The sequence below is a fragment of the Carettochelys insculpta genome, chromosome 6 (genome assembly GCF_033958435.1).
Source record: "Carettochelys insculpta isolate YL-2023 chromosome 6, ASM3395843v1, whole genome shotgun sequence".
NCBI classification, from domain to species: domain Eukaryota; kingdom Metazoa; phylum Chordata; order Testudines; family Carettochelyidae; genus Carettochelys; species Carettochelys insculpta.
In genome coordinates, this window is record NC_134142.1 from 73,435,880 (window position 1) to 73,458,396 (window position 22,517).

The 22,517-nt window shown below is 41.9% G+C and overlaps 1 protein-coding gene across 10 annotated transcripts in view; it reads left to right on the plus strand.

Annotated features, from left to right (window-relative positions):
* Positions 1–22,517, plus strand: part of PPFIBP2 (PPFIA binding protein 2) — a 260,115-nt gene that overhangs the window by 106,810 nt on the left and 130,788 nt on the right. For 8 of the 10 annotated variants that reach the window (XM_074997329.1, XM_074997330.1, XM_074997322.1 and 5 more), the window contains exon 4: positions 20,671–20,763. In XM_074997329.1, the coding sequence (XP_074853430.1) occupies positions 20,671–20,763 (93 nt within the window). Of the gene's footprint in view, positions 1–1,241; positions 1,346–3,719; positions 4,144–20,670; positions 20,764–22,517 lie in introns of those variants that run through there. The other 2 variants (XM_074997332.1, XM_074997331.1) reach the window with 2 other exon arrangements.

The following is a 22,517-nucleotide window of genomic DNA, read 5'->3' on the forward strand; positions in this document are numbered from 1 at the left end:
CTTAATCTCTGTGTTGTTTTCTTTCCCCACTTTCTCTGATCTCATGTGGCAGCATAGCTCCAATACGAACACAGCCCACAGACATTTTTGCTGGCTGCCATCCCAAAACATTGCAAGAGATCTGCTTCAGAACATATAATGCTTTCTACAGGGGCCTCAGTCAGGTTAGTGGGAGAACAACGCTGCCAAAAATGGGCATCTTCTCAGCCCTAGAGAAAACAAGCATAACAAAAAGCAAGAGCACTCTTCTGTCCCCACCTCCAGCAGAGCTCTGTTTTTTTGTTTCCTTTCCACTTCTAGAATTAGATTTCAACAATGGGTCCCTTAACTGCAGAAGATATAAATAGGAGGCTATAGCTCACAGATAGTAATAGATATAGAAATGTACGGTGGCAAGTCTGTTAAATGTTTGATAGGGGAGTAAAAGAATATTTAAGATTGTTAAAGCAAATGTAATGCTTCTGAATACAGACTAGTAAATAACCAGAATTGCACAGGTTGTCTGTAGTGTGTTTTCCATTCATTATATATTAGGCAAGAGATAAATGTGAATTTCTCCCTTGATCTATTTTGAAAATGGAGGAGCTGACATTGTAACAGCAGCTGCTGGGATCAGTGGGCCTCTTCTGGGACACATTGAGAATGGAAGGCATTTAGTTCCAGTGGTCTTTGGCTACAGACATTGGAGTACAGGAATTTTGCTATTTTAAGATGAATGTATCAGATTATATTCCCATATCCATTGTGTCCCCTTTGCTTTGGTGGGGATATGGGCAATAACATTTTTTGAAAACTATTTTTGCTCAAGTTAAATACTAAATCAAATCCCAAGAAATAAAAGAATGGTCTGGATGGAATGACAGACTGCCTAATCACTTTTTTTAAAGTGAATAATTAGAATTTGGCATTTCTCTATTATATCTGTTGTTAAGAAACCAGTGTAATAGTAACCTTATGAAAATATTTCCAAAATGTGACATTTCCCTCGAACTTATCTTTGTACACCCATATGAAACCAGCTCTTTTTTCTCGTTAAATGAAAAAATACTTGGATTAATCCTAACACACTTGATTTGTATCCTGCTTTATTCATTTGGTATTTGAAAGTCTTTAGGGCCAAAGCTCAAACAGGAGAGAAAATCCAGCATGCAGGTGACAGGCTAACAGCAAGCATGTGACTGTTTGGAATGTACTTTGTCAACATTCCTAGCTGATAAGGGTCTGACTGAGTGTAAGATTGCTAGAAATTCAGTCACAGTGTTACCTTTTAGTCAGGAAGAATGACTGTGACAAAATGAAGGTGCGGTTTTGTGAAATCTGAAACAAATAATTGGACAGCAGTAAGGTATGTTAGTAATTTAAAATATTATTTTGTGAATATTGTGCTTAGACAGTAATTACAAGAGTAATGTAGCTTTTCTTGAGCATAATTAATTGATGCTGCTGCCATTTTGAATGTGGTAAGTTTTCACAAAATTATTCTTGGTCTTACCTAATTAAAATCACAATGGGGGATGCTTTTTACAGAGACAAGTTATTTTAAAAAATGATCTGAAATGAGGGAGGTTTGGAAAATAATATGACATGAATAAAGTTTGGAAAGTCTAATTCCACAAAAACACAATAAGTCCTGTGGCACTTTGTAGACTAACAGTTATCTATTAGTCTATGAGGTGTCACAAGACTTCTTGTTGATTTTGAAGATACAGACTAGCACGTATCAAGTATCTCTCTGATATTTGATTCCACAAAAGTAGTACAGGTAACATATACCTGAAGCCCAGGATAAAATTGTAACTAATTGTTCTCCTGTATGAAAAGGTGTTTCAGAACTTCGGGGTCTCTTTCTCACAGACTGTAACCATTTGTGCTTTTCATTCCAGAGATCTCCAGTATGTCAGCCAACATAGTAGCTATCACATATGAGCATATTTAATTAAATATATGTAAGATATATAATACAGGCACATGAGAAATGAAAGTTTTTATGAGATTTTAAATGAAACAGAGAGTTGATAAGACAGAAAAATACAAGGAGATGTCAAGAACTGCTGAATTATTAAGAGATGCCTTTCCCACCAACTTACAGCAGCTATCAGTAAAGACTTATGAGGCACACCTGAAATTGATACATAAAATATCCTGCTTCCTTCAAAGTGCTGTCACAACTGACATTGCAAGTTGGGCAGCTTCCTATTCTATTACATCATTAAAGGTTTGCTCATGCCTTTAATCATACTAACACTTTCAGATATTTTTAATATTACTTCTTCCTTAGAAATCCTGTACATTTTCCCCAGCATGTGACTTTAAATAGAAGAAGGAACTTTTAAGCACATCTGGCAGCCCAGAACTCTGCTCTGTGCTTTTTGCTTTGGCAGAACTTCTTTGATCTTCCAGCTATATGAGATGCGGCTATCAAGGTGCATCCCCATAAAATTCTGTCTGAGAAGTGGGAGGACTTGAGATAACCTCTCCAATTGCATGAACTTCTCCATGTAAAATGGTAAGACTAGAAGGGACATTGAGAGGTTTTCTAGTCCAGTCCTCTGCACTCATAGCAGGACTAAGCACTACCTAGACCATGTGTATAAACTAGCACAGCTTCCTCTTTGTTACTATTTATCTCTGAAAGAGGTTTGTCTGACCTGCTCATATTTACTTGAGGCCTCTGTACTTTGAGGTATGGCTGAATGAAGCAGATCCAGACAATAAATGTCTTTCAAGGAAACATACTTCTTCTAATTCCTGGTTGTAACTTGTGTCTGGTGCTGTCACTGCTGGCAATGTTATTGGCATGGGTTCCTTCTTTCTGCTGGTGAACTCCATTTAATGTCAGAAAGAGTTTGGCTAGGGAACCCGGAGGCATCTTTGTGAGTACCCTGAGTCCTGCATAGCTCTGAGGATGACACTGTGTTGACCTTGCAAGGAGGAAAACCTTAAACCCTCAACCAGTTGATGCAACCTAACTGATACATTTACAAGGCATCATGTATTTTTTCCAGAGGATGATATGACCTCAGTTCTATGGTTTAACTTCTTAAATTTTTTAAAATATTTTTGTCCAAAATTATTCTCTCTTCATATGGAGTTCTTTATTGCCCATTTTCAAGTTAGGGCATTTTCACCAATCAAATCTAAAAAGCTGAAAATTGAATTCATAAAGAAAAATTAAGTAATACTCATAATATATGTGGAGGCACTAGGGGACACCACTTGAATAATCAACAATGCCTGAGACTTCCCCTCCCAACAGAATCTTTGCTTTGACTATGCATTCATCTTGGCATTGTAAGTTTGAAACATTGCCATGTTATGTGGCTTCAGCTGCAGTAGAAAAAGACTGTAAAAGGCTGGGAGCATATAGTTCTTTGTAAAGATGAAATATTACCCCTTCTGACAAAAGTTGCATTCATAGAATTATCTATAAGGGTCCTACCTGAATCCCTTCTGTTTTTCAGGGTGTTTAGTGAGAACGGGCAAGTAATTCAAAGAGCAGAACTTATTTTTAGGCTTAATACCAGCTTGAAATAAACTTAAGAAGCTGAGGAGTGTTATGATAAACACAAAGTAAAACAGAGACAGGAAATAAGGGGTCTTTGGGTAATGAGTTCCAGCCACTCTTGAAACAGAAAGCCAGGGAGAGCATTACTTGAAAATAGTTTCTCCATGAGAGCTTAGTAATTTTTAGCTTGTTATTTTGCCATTAACAGGGAGCAGTTACTGCAGATTTAGACGACTGGAAGACTTCTTTTTTCCAAGAGACCATCTGGCATGATAAATCTTTTGAAGCTTTTAGAATGATGTTGCAGCTTGTCACTAATTGTGATCTACACTGAAAAAACCAAATGCTCAAGGGGAAGGTCTGAAGTTTCTGCAGTTGTGTTTTGTATATACATCCGTCAGCTGAGTTTGGGATAAGGCTGAGGACATAGGCAGGAGAGTTAAGAAAAATATGAACACAGATTCATGTTCTTAGAAGTGGGGGTAGAAAGGAGCAAAGTAGTGATTACATTCTGCAAGACGAAGCTCTGTCCTCTGTCCAAAACGTTCCTCTTAACCCAGGAAATATAATTGCTGAGATGGGCCCAAAGCATGGATGGTGAGATTGATATTTACAAGCACTTCACGTGGCTAAAGAGGGTGAGTGATTTGTTGCGTTCTCTTTTCTCTTTGTAAAGACTTCTTAGTAACAGACTTTGACTTTTCAGCTTTGTAAGAAAAAGCATATTTAGTGCGTTGGACTGAAATGATTGCCAAATTCTTTATGAGAGTCTCAATTATAGGCATAGTTCAACAAAAGGGGTGGGGGTGGGGCGAGAAATCAGCACCCTTTGTGCTTAAAATGAAACTCCAAAATCAGGCTTTGAATTATTAGGAAACAATATTTTAATTCAACTTTTACTGAGATTGTAAACTTACAGCATACTTTTTATGTGGAGTTCATAGTAATCAATGTGAGTAAGTTGTTGAGACCTTTGTTATGAGAGGATTTGTGTCAGTAGTTCCAGTAATTAACCCTGTCTGCATAGGTGATAGTGTTTGGAGGCAAAGGGGAATAACATCCACAGTAGTTCATGTATTTTAAAACATAGATGAAATACAATTGAAATCTCAATTTTATGGTGAACAGTCTGACCTTAACAAAGAAATTTCTGAAAGAATTTTTTAAATTATCATGTCTGAAGCTAAAAGTAGAAAAAACAGAGCTTTCCTTTTCACCTAAACACTAAATGTGTTTCTAGTGGATTTTTATAATTTTCTTGTATCGTTTACTGATTCTCTTCTTCCATTTTGAAAGGTACCAATAAATATATTTTATAGTATACAAAACTATTCTTTGACATCTCTCCAATAACAGCATACTATTTAATGTCTAGCTTTATATATTATTGATAAATATTTTCTTGTAAATACTGTGCATTCTTTTAAAGAACTAATATGTATTCCTGCCTGTACAATTTTAGATTGTCTTTTAGTGTCTTAATTTTTGAAATCCCTCAGAACCGATGTTAATTATGTTTTATATAAATAAATAATAAATATATAGTTAGATTTCTGCTTTCTTAAATGTGAACATAATCTAAAATTTTCATTGAGTTATTGAATCAGCATCAAACTTCATATTATCTCAATCTCTGATAATGGCTCAGGAATGAGAAACTTAAAGTTCTGTCAGTTTGAAAAAAATATGTGGAAAATATTTGCTTCAGTCCCTGAGGCCCCTGTATCTGCACTTGGGGTATGCGGCAGGAAATGGCAGTTGGCAATATTATAATGTCAGAGGTTAATCTGTGTTTTTGCACAATTAAAGCAAATTAATTAAAGTGAAGCAAAGGTAAATAACTTTTATTACTGGTTTTCTAGATCAGAAGTTAAATCTTTTTACTAAATTAAGTTTTCAAACAATGCGTTTTTCTCTTTCTAATAAAATTTCATCTCTCAAATCTTAAGTGACCTAAGTAAAGGCTTGTATGTGGTAAACAAGATGATGTGCCCCTTACACTGTAAGCTGAAGCCAATAACAGTTATCAGTTCTCTCTAATAAAATGGGAATACTCAAGAAGTAGCTTTCTGTAGACTGGACTCCTCCACAGTGATGAATTTTAAACTCTTTATGGTTAGCTCAAAAACACCATTAATCTTTTGTTCCCTGTTGCAAGAAATGTTTAACACTATATAATGTTTTTATGGAAGAATTAATTCTTGAAACAGTGGGTATATTGGAATTATTTCAGAAAATAGTATCCCAGAAATGTATGCTCTGTTAACATGGTGCACACTCTATACTCTTATTGTACAGAAATGAAAGTCTAACGACATATAGTAGTTGCATAAAATACCTTGTAAGTTGATGACTAAAAAGCAGTGTCAGCAGTGCTCCCTTTTCTGTTAATGGGTCTTAAAGAAAAAGTGCTGAAGTGAAAGGAAGTGGACAACTGCAGACAATGGGTCATTGTGCTCCCAAATTCCATTGATATTAATAAAATGCAACAACAACCTTAAGTGATTTATTGAATCCTCATTCTCCAGAATGTCAGTGTTATATCACATGTTCTGGCACCAGCTACATGGGCATGTAAAGATTTCAGATCCTCGAATTGTAAACTGATGCTTTTTTGGCTGATAATTAAAGCAACACTTCTAGAGTAGGGAGCAGTGCTTAATAGAAAGTAACTGAAGTGGAAATGGACTTCCACAAACCCTCAGTGAAATGTGCCAAAGCAGGCTCCAGTTGTCGCCATGAACATAAAACACTTAAGGGAGAAGGATCAGTTTTGATTTTACAGGTCATTAGGTGGTACAGCTGAATTTTCATTACAGTATAAAGTCTGTGGGCTTTTGTTGGATTATGGGAGCAGCAAGACAAATGTAAAAAATTGCAAACCTCAGCCAGGTGATGTGACTCATATTTTCAGATTCTCAGAAAATCAAAATCAGCTCCTTAATAGCGATGTCCTGTAGCATTTAACTTGTATATCAGCAAATGTCCTGTGATAACTGGAGGAAGAAAAAAAGAAAAAACTTAGATCAAATGGAAACAAATGTTACCACAATTCAGCTCTCCCATCTGTACTTTCCCAGCTATGAAAAGACTTAAGAGAGCAGTGCCAAGTGGGTCCTGGGGACTGGCTGGGTGGTAGCAAAATGAAGGAGTAAAACAGTGGACCCAAAAAATGCAGCAGTCTGGTTTTGGTTTTACAGTAGGCATAGTTACTTTTTTTTCTTTTTATTGGTAGGAAAGATATTACCAGCGGTGGCAATACTCCCTGTGATAAGCACAAGGAATAATTGCAACTCCACAGACCAGTAGAATCTTATCTACTGTTGGGAAGGCAAAGAAGTAATTTAATTGTGCCTGTTGCACACTCCGCAAATTATTGACATTGTAGGAAACTCTTTCACAACCAGCAGACATTCAGTCTATCATCCCGAAGTGGTTGAATAAGATCTGACAGATATGTGTAACACTATGGTGGGGGTTGGGATGGTGTGTGGTATTTTAATCTACCATTTGTAATGAATGAGAAATTCTAAGAGACCTATAAATAAGAAAGTCCTATAACTGTGGAGGCCATAAAAACTTATGTTTCTGTAAAAGCGCCTCTCCATCATCAAAGGGTGTAGAATAAGGGAGTTTTGTGAATAGCGGTACTCTTCTAGCATCACAGCTCAAGAAGCTGGGATCAAGACCCTAGTGCATGTTTCTGACAGAGCATTAGCACGTTCATAGAATCATAGAGTTGGAAGGGAACTCAGGAGGCCAAAGAGTACAAACCCGTGCTATAAAAGTATGAGAAATCCCAACTAAATCATCCCAGCTAGGGCTTTGCCAAGATGAAACTTAAAAACCTCTAGGGATGGAGATTCCACCATCTCCCAAGGTAATGCATACCACTGCATCCCACTTAGACCTCCTTCACTGTAACTTGAGACCATTGCTCCTCATTCTGTCACCACAGAAAACATCTTTTCTCCATCCTCTTTAGAGCCCCCCTTCAGGTAGCTGAAGACTGCTATCTACACCCCCCTCACCCATGTCATCTGCAAATTAAATAAGCCTGAATCCATCAGCCTCTCCTTGTATGTCATGTACTCCAGCCCCTTAATCATTTGCTTTGCCCTCCACTAGAGTATCTCCAATGTGTCCACATCCATTCTATAATGGGGGGGGGGCAGAAGTGGATGCTCTACTCCAGATGTGGCCTCACTAGTGCTGAGTAGAGGGGAATCATGCTTCTGCTAATACCTGCCCATATGCTGGTAGCCTTCTGGGCTACAAGGCCACATTGTTGATTCCTGCTTCTCATCCACTGCAATCCTGAGTCCTTTTCTGCCTTTCCATCCCAAAGGTTGGAAAGTGCCACCACTTTCAAGCCATTTTATGTAAGGCTCGATCTTTGAGTCAGACCGTCATCAGTTAGGGAGAACAGCACTATCACCCTGATTAGACATTCCATGACAAAGTGAGGAAGCTGGGACTGAAGAGGAAAAGGGGCTCAAATAAAGTGAAAGGATGCTTACTCTAGTATGAATTGTGCTCAGTTCCCATGAGATAGAGGAAGAAGTTCTCTCATCTTGAATTTTACACTTGCTTCCCCATTTCCCTTTTGCTTTCTAGCATCACTTCCTCTGGCCTTAACTAGAACCCATATTTCTGAAATGAAAGTATGATTTCCATTGTTGTACGTGTGTGTATGCACCAAAAGCTAGTTAGCTAATGATATTACTGGAGAAATGTTGACATTCTACACCAACTGTAGGGTGAGAGCTGTCTGAAATTTTTAAGCCTTCATTCATCTAATTAAGTTATTGAAGTATATGAGAGGAGCAGAATGGATAGCCCTCTCCCATTTGTTGTCTGGAAAGAGTAGGTGGGGGGGAAAATCAAATATTAGATTTTACAAATATTAGCATGTCTACCATGTTCAGCCATCTAGCTTGCAGCAAAGAATTTGAACATATAAATTCATTTTGCTCTGCCTTGCTTAGTTTCAGATCGTGTGCCTTAGCTCTGTCTACCTGTCTACAGTTCTCTCTCTCATCCTAACCAAACATGAGCGTAGGGCTAGGGGAGAAGGTTGTTAATGCTTGTTTCATTGCATCTGGGTGAACAGCAAAAATCCCTATATAGTGAGGTAGCTCGAAAATATCAGTACATTGGATTTGCATTAAAGTCATAATTGGAAATTCAAATAATATCCCCAAATACAAATATCTCCCAAATAGTAAGTTATGTGTCAACTGGGGCACAGTTGTTATAAAGTGGAAATAGTGACCTTGATGAGCCCTAGAACAGTGATAGAGGTGAGAATTACTTATTTTCCTCAATAGCTTTGACCCCCACATTAGACTGATCCTGAAAAAATGGGATGAGATGTTCTCTTCAGTTTAGATACAAATGACTAATCATAGGTTCTCAGACTTTGGTCTATGGACTTCTTCTGGCCAGTGGAAAACTGGTTGGTTACACACTGCTGGCTATGCTTCTTCATTTTCAGCTGCCAGATTGCAATAGAAGACCGAATACATTAAGCACGTCCTTAAGGTTACTTTTTCCAAGTGTACAGTTGCTGTAGTTGCCACAAGGAACTTATTCAATTCGCTGCTGAACTGGAGATGGTTCATGTGATTGTGAATGGGAGGGGAGGGACACTATGACACAAACTCCCGATTAAGGTTTGGGCGCAATGCCAGAAAGGATTGAAAGCCACTGATATAAATGCTTGTCAGCTTTATTACTCTTTCAAGATGGCATCCATAGAACTAGTGCTGAATTACTGTGCTTCAGTGTCCTGACTGACTTACCAGGCTGCTTAGAATAAGTTTGACAAAGATTTCTGAAGCTGAAATTAGCATGCACAAAGAAACCATAGATTGGCCCATATTGAAATTTATTATTTTGCGTATGTTTCTGCTTAAAGGTCCTTACTTTTGTCGGCTGGTGAGTCATTCAGCTGTAAGAGTTAATGTAGAAAACCTGAATTGTGGCTTTCATTCTGTTTGCAACAATAAACTGTGTTCTGACTCCATTCTCCTATGAAGATAAAATGAGACTTGGCACAAAGCTTGAAAAATCTATGCATACCCAGATCAAGAGTTTCTCCCACCTCCAGTCCAAAAATTTTGTAAAATTAATGTAGCCAGAGGTGGTGGTTGGATTTATTTCCCCTTTCAGCTCAGTCTTTCTTCTTAGTGCTTAATTCTCGTATCCATATAAAATAAATACTTCTAGAGCATGTCCTGACATTTCTGAGACACCCTTGCCCTATATTTTGGTGTAACACTGAAGTGTCCCGGTAGGGGAATAGCTAATGACTAGATTATATAAATCGTAAATTCCTAAGACTGTGAGGGACCTTGGGAGGTCATCTTGTCCAGCCCACTGCTTCAAGCAGCAACAACCCCAACTAACTCATCCCAGCCAGGACTTTGTCAAGCCAGGACTTAAAAACCTCTAAGGATGAAGATTCTACCACTTCCCTAGGCAACACATTCCAGTGCTACACCACCCTCCTGGTGAAGTAGTTTTTCCTGATATCCAACCTACTCTTCTCTTTCTGTAACTTCAGACCACTGCTCCTTGTTCTGCTGTCACCACTGAGAACAGTTTCTCTCCATCCTCCTTAGATTTCCCCTTCAAGAAGCTCAAGGCTGGTATTAAATTGACCCTCAGTCTTCTCTTCTGCAAACTAAATAAGCCCAAATCCCTCAGCCTCTCCTCATAGGTCATGTGCTCCAGCCCCTTAATCATTTTTGTTGCCCTCTGCTGAACCTGTTCCAGCAAATCCACATTCTTTTTATACTGGGGGGGGGGGGGCCCAAAACTGGACACATCATTTTTATACTGGAAGCCTCAAAACTGGATGCAATACTCCAGAATGTGGCCTCACCAGTGGTGAACAGAGAGGAACAACAACTTCTCTAGAGCTGCTCAAAATGTTCCTCCTAAGGCACCCCCATATGCCATTAACCTTCTTGGCTACAAGGGCACACTGTTTACAATTATCCAGTCTTTCATCCACCATGATCCTTAGGTCCCTTTCCACTGTACTGCTGCTTAGCCAGTCAGTCCCCAGTCCCCAGCCTATAACAATGTTTGTGAGTCTTCCGTCCCAAGTGCAGGACTCAACACTTGTTGTTGAACTGCATCAGATTTCCTTTGGCCCGATCCTCCAATTTATCCAGGTCACTCTGGATCCTTTTGATACCCTCCAATGTATCTACCTTTCCTCCTATGTTGGTGTCATCCACAAACTTGCTGAGGGTGCAATCCAGTCCCTCATCCAGGTCATTTAATAAAGATGTTAAACAACACTGACCCCAGAACTGAGCCTTGCGGCACTCCACTTGAAATCAACCCCCATCCACATATTGAGCTGTTGACCACTACCTGTTGGACCCGACTGTCAAGCCAGCTTTCTATCCATCTTATAGTCCATGTATCCAATCCATACTTCCTTAACTTATGGGCAAGAATGTTGTGGGAGATTGTTATCAAAACTTTGCTGAAGTCAAGGTATATGACATCCACTGACTTCCCCATGTCTACAGAGCCTGTTACCTCAACATAGAAGCTAATCAGATTGGTCAGGCATGGTTTGCCCTTGGTGAATGCATGTTGACTACTCTCAATCACTTTCTCCTCTTCCAAGTGCTCCAAAATTGATTCCTTGAGGATTCTCTCCATTATTTTCCCAGGGGCTGAAGTAAGACTGACCAGTGTATAGTTCCCTGTATTGTCCTTCTTTCCTTTTTTAAACATGGGCATGACATTTGCCTTTTTCCAGTCATCTGGGACCTCTCCTGATTTCCAAGAGTCTTCAAAGATAATGGCCAAAGGCTCAGCAATGACATCTGTCAATTCCCTCTGTACCTTTGTGTGCATTAAATCCAGACCTATGGATTTGTGTACATCTATTTTTTCCAGGTAGCTCTTAACTCGTTTCTTCCCTACTGAGGGCTGCCCTCCACTTTACCTTCATTGTCTAGCACCATATTGTGGGAGCTGTCCTTGCCTGTGAAGACAGAGGCAAAAAAGCATTGAGTACTTCAACTTGTCTTACATCATCTGTCACGAGGTTACCTCTCTCATCCAGTATCAGCTGCACACCCTCCCTGATAGCCCTCTTATTATTAACATGGCTGTAGATTCCCTTCTTGTTACCCTTCACGTCCCTTGCCAACTGCAGTTACAATTGTACTTATGCTTTCCTGATTACTGCCCGTCATTCTCCAGCCATATATTTATACTCCTCCTTAGTCAACTGTTTACATTTCCACTTCTTACATGCATCCTTCTTGAGTTTAAGCTGACCAAGAGTTTCCCTGTTAAGCCAAGCTGGTTGCCTACCATAATTGTGTTTCTTACTATGCAGTGGGATGGTTTGTTCCTGTGCCTTCAGTAAGACTCCTTTAAAATACTGCCACTTCTCCTGAACTGTCTTCCCCTTCATCTTCGTTTCCCAATGGATCCTGCCTATCAGTTCTCTCAGGGAGTTGATGTCTGCTCTTTTGAAATCAAGAGTCTGTATGTTTCTGCTCACCTTTCTTCCTTTTGTCAGGATGCTGAACTCTACCATTTCACGGTCACTGCAGCCCAGGCTGCCACCCACTTCTATTTCTCCCACTAGTTCTTCCCTGTTTGTGAGCAGCAGGTCAAGTAGTGCATGGCTCCTGGTTGGTTCCTTCAGCACTTGTACCAAGAAGTTATCCCCAACATTCTACAAAAACTTCCTGGATTGTCTGTGTGTTGCTTTATTGGTCTCCTAAAAAATGTCTGAATGATTAAAGTCTCCCATGAGAACCAGGGCCTGTGATTTCGAAGCTTCTCTTAGCTTACTAAGAAATCTTCACCTACCTCATCTCCCTGATCTGGTGGTCTATAGCAGACACCAACTACAACATCACCTCTGTTGCTTCCACCTCTAAGCCTAACCCAAAGATGCTCAGCTGGCTTTTCTCCCTCCTTATACTGGAGCTCTGAGCAATCATACTTCTCCCTCACATAGAGCGCAGCTCCTCCTCCTTTTCTCCCCTGTCTGTCCTTCCTAAGCAGTTTATACCCTTCTGTTACTGTGCTCCAGTTATCCAATCATCCAACCAAGTCTCAGTTATTCCAACCACCTCATAGTACTTTGACTGTGCCAGGGCCTCTAATTCTTCTTGTTTGTTTCCCAGGTTTCTTGCATTTGTGTACAAGCGCCTTAGAGAAGTGACTGACTGGCCCACTTTCTCCTCTTCACCCAGGAATCCTATTTTGTTGTTCCCTATTCCTTCCCCACTTACCTCAGGGCTTGTGTCACTGTCCCCCGACAAACCTAGTTTAAAGCCCTCCTCACTAGTTTGGAAGCCTGCCCACAAAGATGCTCTTTCCTCTCATCGTTAGGTGGCTCCTATCTCTTCCAAGCAGTCCCTATTCACAAAACAGAATCCCATGGTCAAAGAAACCAAATCCTTCTCTGGAACACGACCTACGCAACCATGCATTTACCTTGGTAATTTGACAGTCCCTACCTGGACCCCTTCCTTCCCCAGGGACAAAAGACATATGCCTTGAGCTTTCTTCCTATGGTTTCGTAATCCTCATTGATCTCATCAAGGTCACTCTGGGCTGTATCATTAATTCTTACATGGAGAAGTAGGAAGGGGTAATAGTCTGCAGGTTTCATGATTTTTGAAAGAGATGCAGTAACATCCTGGATTCTAGCTCCTAGCAAGCTGCAAACTTGCTGAGATTCTAGGTCTAGATGGCAAATGGATGACTCCGTCCCTCTTAGGAGGGAGTCCCCGACCACAACCACCCATCTGCTTCTCCGAGGGGCGGTGGTCATAGAACCCCCAGCCCTAGGACTGGGCATTAGGGATGTTAACAGTTAATCAGTAAACCTCACCCTACGTGGATGAGCAGTTATGGTGAATCAATGGGTGCTGTTCCAGTCCAATGGGGCTTGCTAAAGCAGGGGAGTGCTCCAGTATGGTCAGAGCAATCCAAATTACCAAAGATTTACTCATCACGCATACAGTATGCTTGGTTTTGGTCTTTCAGGCTTGGTCTTCACACTTCATAGTTTTGTTTTCTCTGTAATGTCTTGCTGCTCCAGGCTTTTAGGCATATAATTATAAAAGCCTGCTATTTTGCTAATGGTGCTATGTCTTTTAATCATATACTGTAAGGTCTTGCCATTTTATTGTCAAACGTCTCTTTTTTATTGCTTGCCGGTGTCTGTCTGCACTGGCTTAGGGCTTGTCTTTATTACGCAGTGGATAGACACTGGCAGTGATTAATTCACCAGCAGTTGATTTATCACGTCTGCTTAGACGCAATAACTCATTGACTCTGGCACTCCACCAGAACAAGAAGAGTAGATATCATTGATGGGAGAGCAGTCCCTCCACCCACCCCCCACACCAACCTGACTGCTATTTGTGTGGCTGAAGTTACGTAGATGAGCTCAATGGGAAAGGAGTCTAGTGTAGACTAGGCCTCAGAGGGAAAACTACGTACTTTCCTTCTGCAACTGCGGAACTTATCCAACCATGCATGGAGAGCCTTGGGTTATATTATGCTGTTTTATCTTGTCTTTGTTTACCCAAAGGTAGCGCAAGTTTTAAACAACTGCTACATGTCAGTCTACTTCAGGTTGCACCTCTCAAATCCGGTACTCTCCCGTCCAGCAACATCTGTCATCTGGCATGACCACGGACATTGCCAGATGAGAGAGTAGCCAGGAGGTGCAGGAATCCCAGAGGGGCTGGGAGCTGGTGCCCATGCCTGCCTCAGGCTGCGTGACGGGAGGCTGCCATGGGTCCAGGAGCCCAAGTCCCTCTTGCCCTACAGTAACAGGATGGGAGGCTGCCGTGGGCCATGGTAGTGGGTTCGTGAGCCTGAGCCCCCACTTGCCCCGCAGCAGTGGTGGCCAGGATGATGCTTCAGGGCCATGAGTTGGAGCCCCCTGCCTGCCCCATGGCAGTGGGAACTTAGAGGCTTATATGGGACAGAGCCCCTGGTTGCCTCACAGCAGCAGGGGCAGGATGCTGTCACAGGGCTGACAACCAGAGCTCTTGGCAACAGGGGCCAAAAGGTGGAGCCTCCAAATGTGACAGGAGAGGGAGTGTGCAGGGGCTGAGTGGAGCCCTGTGGCAGTCCCAGGGAGCCCAGGCTGGGGCCGGAGCCCTAGGGGAGGGAGGCTTGGAGGCTGGTGCTGTAGCAGACCCTGAGCACAGCCCGGCACCTTCCCTTATCTGGCACATTCTCTTGTTCGGGACCGGTCAGGTCCTGAGGATGCCAGTGAGAGAGGTGCAACCTGTGCTTTTATTGAACAGGTCATATTGTCTGCACCCAGCTCACAAGTACACATAATAGCTCATTTGCTAGCTGACCTGTTAGAAAAGCTGATTATTTTCCTGCTTACGTGAGAATGATACACCATCTTTTACATGACTATTGAATAATGCACTTGCAGTTTGGGATGTTTCACAAGCATACAGGAAGGCAGACAATGTTGGGCAGCTGTACATTTGTTAAGCATGATTGTAGCAAAATACCTCAGATACCTATGATTTGATGCTGATCTGATTATTTTGCACAGCTGATTTTTCAGTTATAGCTTTTGAACCTGTTTAAGTTTCATGAAAACTTAATTATGGCAAAAAATGTGACATTAATTTAATTAATTGAGGCTGTAAAATCTTTCCCTCCAAGGGCCACTGTGCTGCTTCCTAAAAACAATGTAGCAAAGGGACAAAGCCAACTGTATCATACAAAATTCATCTCTTTGGCCATGAACACTATCGTGTTTTTTTGGTGTATTAGGTAAAGACTTCTCCTGCACAGATCTTGAAATCTAGAATCACTTTTCCATTTCTCTGTCCCTCAATAGCGTGCCTTTCTCCCTAAAATCTTGCTTGTCCTATTTAAATGCAAGTTTGAAAAATTCCAAGAGAATTCTCGAGAATTCAGTACAAATTCTTGAAAGAACCATTATTGTTACCGTCAAGGATAGGACATAATCAGCAATTAAACATGCCAAGTAGATTTTCTAACAAAAACAACACAATTGCACCAGATTTTATTTTCCCAGGAGTGAGCCCACTTACACAGCCAAGGAAATTTAGTTCCCAAGCTTGTTTGTAATATTGAAAGCACTGATGTGACTCTCCTTGCAAAACTAGAGGGAAATATATTCTGGGAAGCCAAGTGAGCCAAAATACTTATGTCAAAAATGCACGTGATCAAATGTGAAAACTTTGAAAACTAAACAGAATGTTTCTTACTTTTTTAAAGCTAATCTAGAATTAAACTGTAAACTCCAGGGGAGAACTTCTCCCCTGTGCAGTGAAGGGGTGCCATGCTTTTGGATCATCAAAGCATAGCTTCAGTTGAACTAACGGTTCACATGCCTTGTCCTGGATCTCTGTGACCCAAGGTTAATTTACAGTAACAGAGAGAAAGCCGTGCTAGTCTATATGCTATCAAAACAAAAAAGCAGTCCAGTAGCACTTTAAAGACTAGCAAAGTAATTTATTAGGTGAAGAGCTTTCGTGGGACAGGCCCGCTTCTTCAGATCACAGCCATAGCTCTGTGCCTTAAATATTGAGTCTGTTCTGGTATGTCTATGATCTGAAGAAGTGGGTCTGTCCCACAAAAACTCATCACCTAATAAATTATTTTGTTAGTCTTTAAAGTGCTACTGGACTGCTTTTTTTGTTTTAATTTACAGTGAGGATTATAAATTCATGCTCATAATGAGGCACATAGTGAAAACACAATGCATTACCATAGTTAAATGTTAAGTGGTTGAGACAGTTGTACCTGAACAAAAAAATTGATTCAGGATATGAGCAGGGGGTATAGTAGCCTGAAAGAATGATAATGCTCAGTCTGCACTAGCTGTGGAAGATAGAACGCTTAGGTTTGATCTTCCAGGGCACGGTTTCACACACGTAGAGCAGTGGGTCTATGGTGATACTCCCAGGATACTGCATGTGCTGTACACAGCAGGGGAGCTTCCCTCAGCATGTGGTTGTTGGCCTGAGTCCTCTTGGGAAAGATTGTCAATCAGGACCCTGTATCCCATGATGTTAGGAGTACTCAGGTCAAAGGTTCCAGGTTCTAAGTGACAGAGAGAAAGCCATGCTAGTCTATATACTATCAAAACAAAAAAAGCAGTCCAGTAGCACATTAAAGACTAAGAAAATAATTTATTAGGTGATGAGTTTTTGTGGGACAGACCCACTTCTTCAGATCATAGCCATGAATAAAATGTTTTCTCTAAAAATACCTGGACAGATCCATGTTCCACATCAAAGGGATTAATTTACCCTGGGCCTATGCACTTTTGATAACTGTTGCTTGCAGGTTTGTTTGTTTGTTTTAATGAAGGGTTGAAAAGAGGCCATTTATGGAGATGTGCAGGGGAGGTGATGATCACAGAGATGTTTTTCAAAGATACATTGAAAAAGTTAAAAAAAAAGGAGTGGGGGGAGGAGGCAGAAGTTGTTCTGTGAGGTCTGGAGCACCCTCAGTTCCTTTGAAACTGTGGAAGTCCAGGATACACAGCACCCTGCAACTCTGAGTAGCCATGTTGGAAAATATAGCCCAGTGTGACATGGATCCAGCTCAGATAATCCCTGCCATTTTTACCTGTTGTCTGTAGGCCAGTAGTGTCTAGAGACCCTGACTGAGATCAGGGCCTTTTTAAACAAGATGTAACTATAAGTTGGGTGACCTGATGTCCTTTTTTAAAGGGACAGATCTATTTCAAGCCTTCCTTTAAAACAGGCAAATTGTCTTTTTTTCCTGTCACTGCCCATATCAGTACTCGGGGTCCTGTGGCTGATCACCAGCCTCCCTCCCACCAGTGGTGAGTGTGTTGGGGGAAACCAGTGGCTGATAGTGGGGGTGCAAGGCTGCTAGCAGGATGGTACAACATGTGGGGCTGGCTGCTCCCCCTCCCTGAGCCCTGCCCTCCGTTCCATTTCCAGTTGACATCTCAGTGGCTGATGAGCGTGGGAGCCGAGCAGCAGCTGGTGATTTGTTGCCTCAACTTCCCACCCATTGGCCCCTTATGTTTTCCCCCTCTAACTGTACCCTGCTGTGCTCCTTTGCCACTCCCACTCCACCGCTCCCCTAATGCCCGTGGTGGAGTCTGTTCCACTCCCACTTCTGTGTGGAGAGACAGCCCCTGACTGGTGTGCTCAGCCTGCCAACAGCCTTCTTGGAAGTGTCCTTCATTCCTGGTCTGGCACTCTGGGCAAACCCAAAACTCTCCATCCCAGGGCACTGCCCAAGAAGATCCAAGCCCCACACAGGCCAGTCTCCCCCTGAGCTGAGTTCTGGAGTGGTGGAGGGGAAGCAATTTCCAGCCTGCTTATCCCCCATCCCTGCAGGCTTCACAGCAGCAGGGTCTTAGTACTTTCTTCATCCCCCACTGCCCACCCCGCATCCTGCTCTCAGGAAGAGTGGGGCCTCTCTGTCCTCTGGGCACAGTCTCTTACTTAGCCACCTCTCTGGCTGGCTTTGCTGAAGCCCTGCAGTCACATTCCCTGGACCCTGGTGTGCAATGATTTCTTAGGTCTTAACCCCTTCTTGCCCATGGCTTAGCTGGAGAACAAGAAGTGGCTGGGTAAAGCAGCCTGCAGGATACTTGCGACTGGGAAGGGACAAGCTGCTTTCATGCATGGGGGGACAAGAAGGAAGCAGAGGAGATGTGATCTGCAAAAACAGTCTCTCCCCTTCCGCACAGTGCCAAAAAGCAGCTGTTGGCCACACTTTTGAGGTGAACCCTGGCAAAAATTGAGGAGGAGGGAGAAATGTGATGCTTCTTGTCCCAAACCACATTTCCAGTCAGTCGATCAGTCAGCCTGTCCCCTCTGTGTGTGTGTGTGTGTGTGTGTGTGTGTGTGTGTGTGTGTGTGTGTGTGTGTGTGTGTGTGTGTGTGTGTGTGTGTGAGAGAGAGAGAGAGAGAGAGAGAGAGAGAGAGAGAGAGAGAGAGAGACCTCTCCTGGGGAGCGGGAGAGATGTAGAGCTGTGGATGTCACTTCATCACATGTGAACTCTAAAGCCTTAAAGACAAGGAGGGAAATAAAAGGAATCCTACTACACAGTAATTCCTTTTAATGGACTCATAGTCAACTCGATATTAATTTGAACTGTCTATTTCTGATTGGCATTGAACTCCCTTAAATAAGAGTAATTTAACTGGGCATCCCACATTCAGCATACAGAAATATGGTCACCCTTCGTATAAGAACATATGAATGAGACACAGGATCAGAAAAAATTGTCCATCTAGCCTGGTATCTTGTCTTCTGACAGTCGTCAATGTCAGATGCCCCAGAGGGAATGAACAGAACAGGCAATCATAAAGTGATCTGTCCCCTGCCACCCATTCCTAGCTTCTGGCAAACAGAAGGTAGGGGCACTTCAGTGCATGTTTTTTTGTCCCTGTCCATCTCTGCTCACCTGACTTTTTTATTGATTTGTCCAAGAACCGGCCCAATTCTTTTTAGAGTCCTTTTATAGTCTCGGCCTTCCGAACATCCTCTGCCAACAAGTTCCACAAGTTGACTGTGTTGTGTGAAGAATTTCTTTCTTATGATTGTTTCTAATCTGATGCATATTAATTTCATTTGGCAACCCATAATTCTTAGATTATGGAAAAAGTAACACTTCCTTATTTACTTTCTCAACACCAGTCATCATTTTATAGTCCTCTATTTTATCAAGCTGGGCCAACAGCCACTGCAGGCCCTGGGGTAAGGTGGGAAGGAAGCCTGGCTGTGTCTCTATAAGGGGCAGGGCCAAGGGTGAAAGGAGTTGATCTTACAGCAGTCAGCCCTTGGCACTGCTCAGACTGAACCTGAACCATGTGGAGCATTCAGTTTCCTTTTTTGACTTCCATTCCACATTGAGCGCATATTTAATTCATTAACAAGGAACTCATTTTTCCTTTGCATTGGTTTTATAGTAATAATGTTGCTTAAAAATGCATCTGCTGAGCTGTATCCTGTAAGATTTCAAGGTAGCTTTTTGTGGTGTACTTTGACAGAAAAAACAAAGCAAACAATCTGAAGAAGATTCTGTGGAATCTTTATATGTTGGAAGAACGGTATGTAAAGATTTATTTCTAGGAAGGGACTTTAAAGCCTGAACTTTTGTATTTTTAGACCTTGATTTTATATGTGAAACATTATAAGATATTTTAATAAATTCATAATAAAAGAGAAAATTTAATGTTTTCTAGTAGTCTTTTCGTAAGGACTCATTTGCAAAATAAGTACTACACCTGTAATTAATCTAAAAAAGTAAAGTGGATCCGTAAATGGTTTTCCTGCATGAGCTGTGATTCATATGAAGTCTTATTCACTAAGGATGAGAAAGTACTACAGTTCGGAATGTTTCTGTGTATAGTACTGATGGTTCTTAGTTTGAATCATTTCCACGGAAGAGCCTACAATGCAAAGTTTGATTCTTGACCTGAGTTTTTAACATTTCAAAGTTTACAGGTGTTCAGAGCCAGAACTCTAGTTAGACTCACCTCTGTTCATTTCCTATGGGATTGTTGGTTTTTTTCATGAAGTTGCTGATACCTGTGGAAGTTTGATTCTTCATGTTTTTGGTCTAATAATAAACATTTATTTTCAGTGGTTGTACTGCGAGGATGTTCTATTAAATGCACAAATGTGCATATCAGCACAAATACTTGCATTTATGAATTTCCAACCTATTTCTAATTTATCTGTGATATTTTCAGTAGAAGTTTTAATGAGAAATTAAGACAAATGGGCAACAGAAAGAAATGCCTGCTGCGTAATGCCTTACAAACTCTGTAATGGCTGTGGGTATACAGATTCCCGTTCCAGCCACAATCTCTAGTCCATTAAATTTGGAAAAGTGCAGAAAGGTCAGGAGTGACATAAAGTTCTTTGTATGCAGAAGTACTGAGCTCTAAAAAAAAGAAGTTATCTAAACTTCAGCTGCACTTAAAAGGAGTCTCCAAACTGCTGTTGGCATAACAGATAGCACTCTGTGGGATCAAATAAGTATAATAGATGTATTTACTTGGTGTTATTGCAACTCCCCTGTATTACTTTTCATTATGTTTGCTGTCACTTGACTTTTTCATTTCAATTTGTTCAAATTCTTATAATATCATTATCTTCAGTCTCAGGTGAATCATCTTTCTTCTGCTAACAATGAAACCTATCAAGACCGACTGGCACGATTAGAGGGTGATAAAGAGTCCCTCATATTGCAGGTATGTATATAAGCATGTGAAAAAAGTGTTTGGTACTCAGTCGCTAAAAGTTAGGGAAATCGTGAGAAAAACATGATGCCAAGCACCTTGGTTCTGTCAAAGCAAATGGAATATAGTCTGTGAAGAAATAGTTACTAGCCACTGAATATGGATATGAGGGAGGCTTGCAGTTAACCAGTCTGACCCTGAAAAGAGTTGATATTTGATAAAGATATGAGAGAAGAAAATGGTTAAGTAAGAAGAAAAATCAAATCCAAAATAGTGGCTATACTAGTTGCCGTTATTCACAGCATTCTATAAAATCTACTAAGAGGACACTGTAGATGTGGCAGGTCAAAATGATTGTTCTCAGTTTGACAAATTATCCAGGTTAGTTCTATGAAGAACATGGTTTAGTGGCAATTTCTATAAGTGTCTGGGAATTGGAGGTCTGGCTCTTGTGCCCAAGTCTCTTCCATCTTCCTGGTCTTCCACTTCCTCCATCTACCTGCCTTAAACACTCTCTTCCTCCTTCAGTGCCAGTCCTCCAGGTGGTGTAAATCCAGTGGAGCTGTTCTGAGATATAGCAGTTGAGGATTTGATGCTCAGGATTTATCATTGAGTATGAGAGTCCTATTGCCCCGTTCTTTTTTCCTATTACAGTAAACCCTCGAGATGTGCGCAGTCAAGTTGCGGGTCTCAGGTTAACATTACTGCCACCACTGACAGGAGCAGGAAACCACTCCTGTCTGCGACAGCAGCCTGACTCTTGCCACCTGACAGGAGCAGTTTTTCCCCTGTTCCCGTCAGGTACAGCAGCCTGACTCATGGCTGCTGCCCCTGCTGGAGAACCATTGCTGTTAGGGGCAGCAGCGCAAGTCAGGCTGCTGCCCCTACAGGAGCATTTTCCTGGTCTCCGGAGTGGTGGGGAGCTGGGAATCAGGCAGCAGCATAGCTCCTGGCTCCTCTCCACTTGCAGACGTGGGAAACTGAGCAAGGCAGCAGGCCTGGTTAGTTCCCTGTCTCCCAGGAGCAGAGGGGAGCCGGGAGCCAGGCTGCCCCTGGTTCCTGGCTCCTCTCCACGGGCTGGAGCCAGGCAACTGAACAAGGCTGCTGCCCTGCTCAGTTTCCCCTCTCTGAAAGTGGAGGGGAGACAGGCTGCTGCCTGGTTCCCAGCTCCCCACCCCTTGCGGGACCCAGGGAATTGACCAGTTTCCAAGGTCCTGCAAGTGGCAAGTTGTGGGGAGATGGAAACCAGGCTGACCCCTGGTTCCTGGCCCCCTGCCACTCTGGGAACCAGGAAACAGACCAGTCCGGCTGGGCTAGTCAGTTTCCTGGCTCCTGCAAGCCTAGGGGAGCTGGGAACTCCCCTCAACTTGCATGAAAATTCAAGTTACGCGGGGGTTGAAGAAACACAGCCCCCACATAACTCGAGGGTTTACTGTATAGTTGGTGTTCCATGCATAAGAATGTAAGATGCAATCTAAGAAGCCCCATACTACATTGCTCAACAGCATAGTCTGAAGTGAAAGAAGGGGTGATGAATCCAGTGGTCTTGTAATTGTGGGGACAATGTGTGGGGAACTTGGAACAGGAGAAATGAGAAAATTGGAAAGTTAGGATCAATGTAAAATTGCAAAGAGCAGGAGCAGACGCCTTCTACAGTGGCATAGTTCCTCCACACACACTCCTTCTACTCTCCAAGTGACATGACACATCTCAGCTATCAAATTCTTCTCTATCCCATGAGTCAAACCACAGCCAGGCATCAGTAT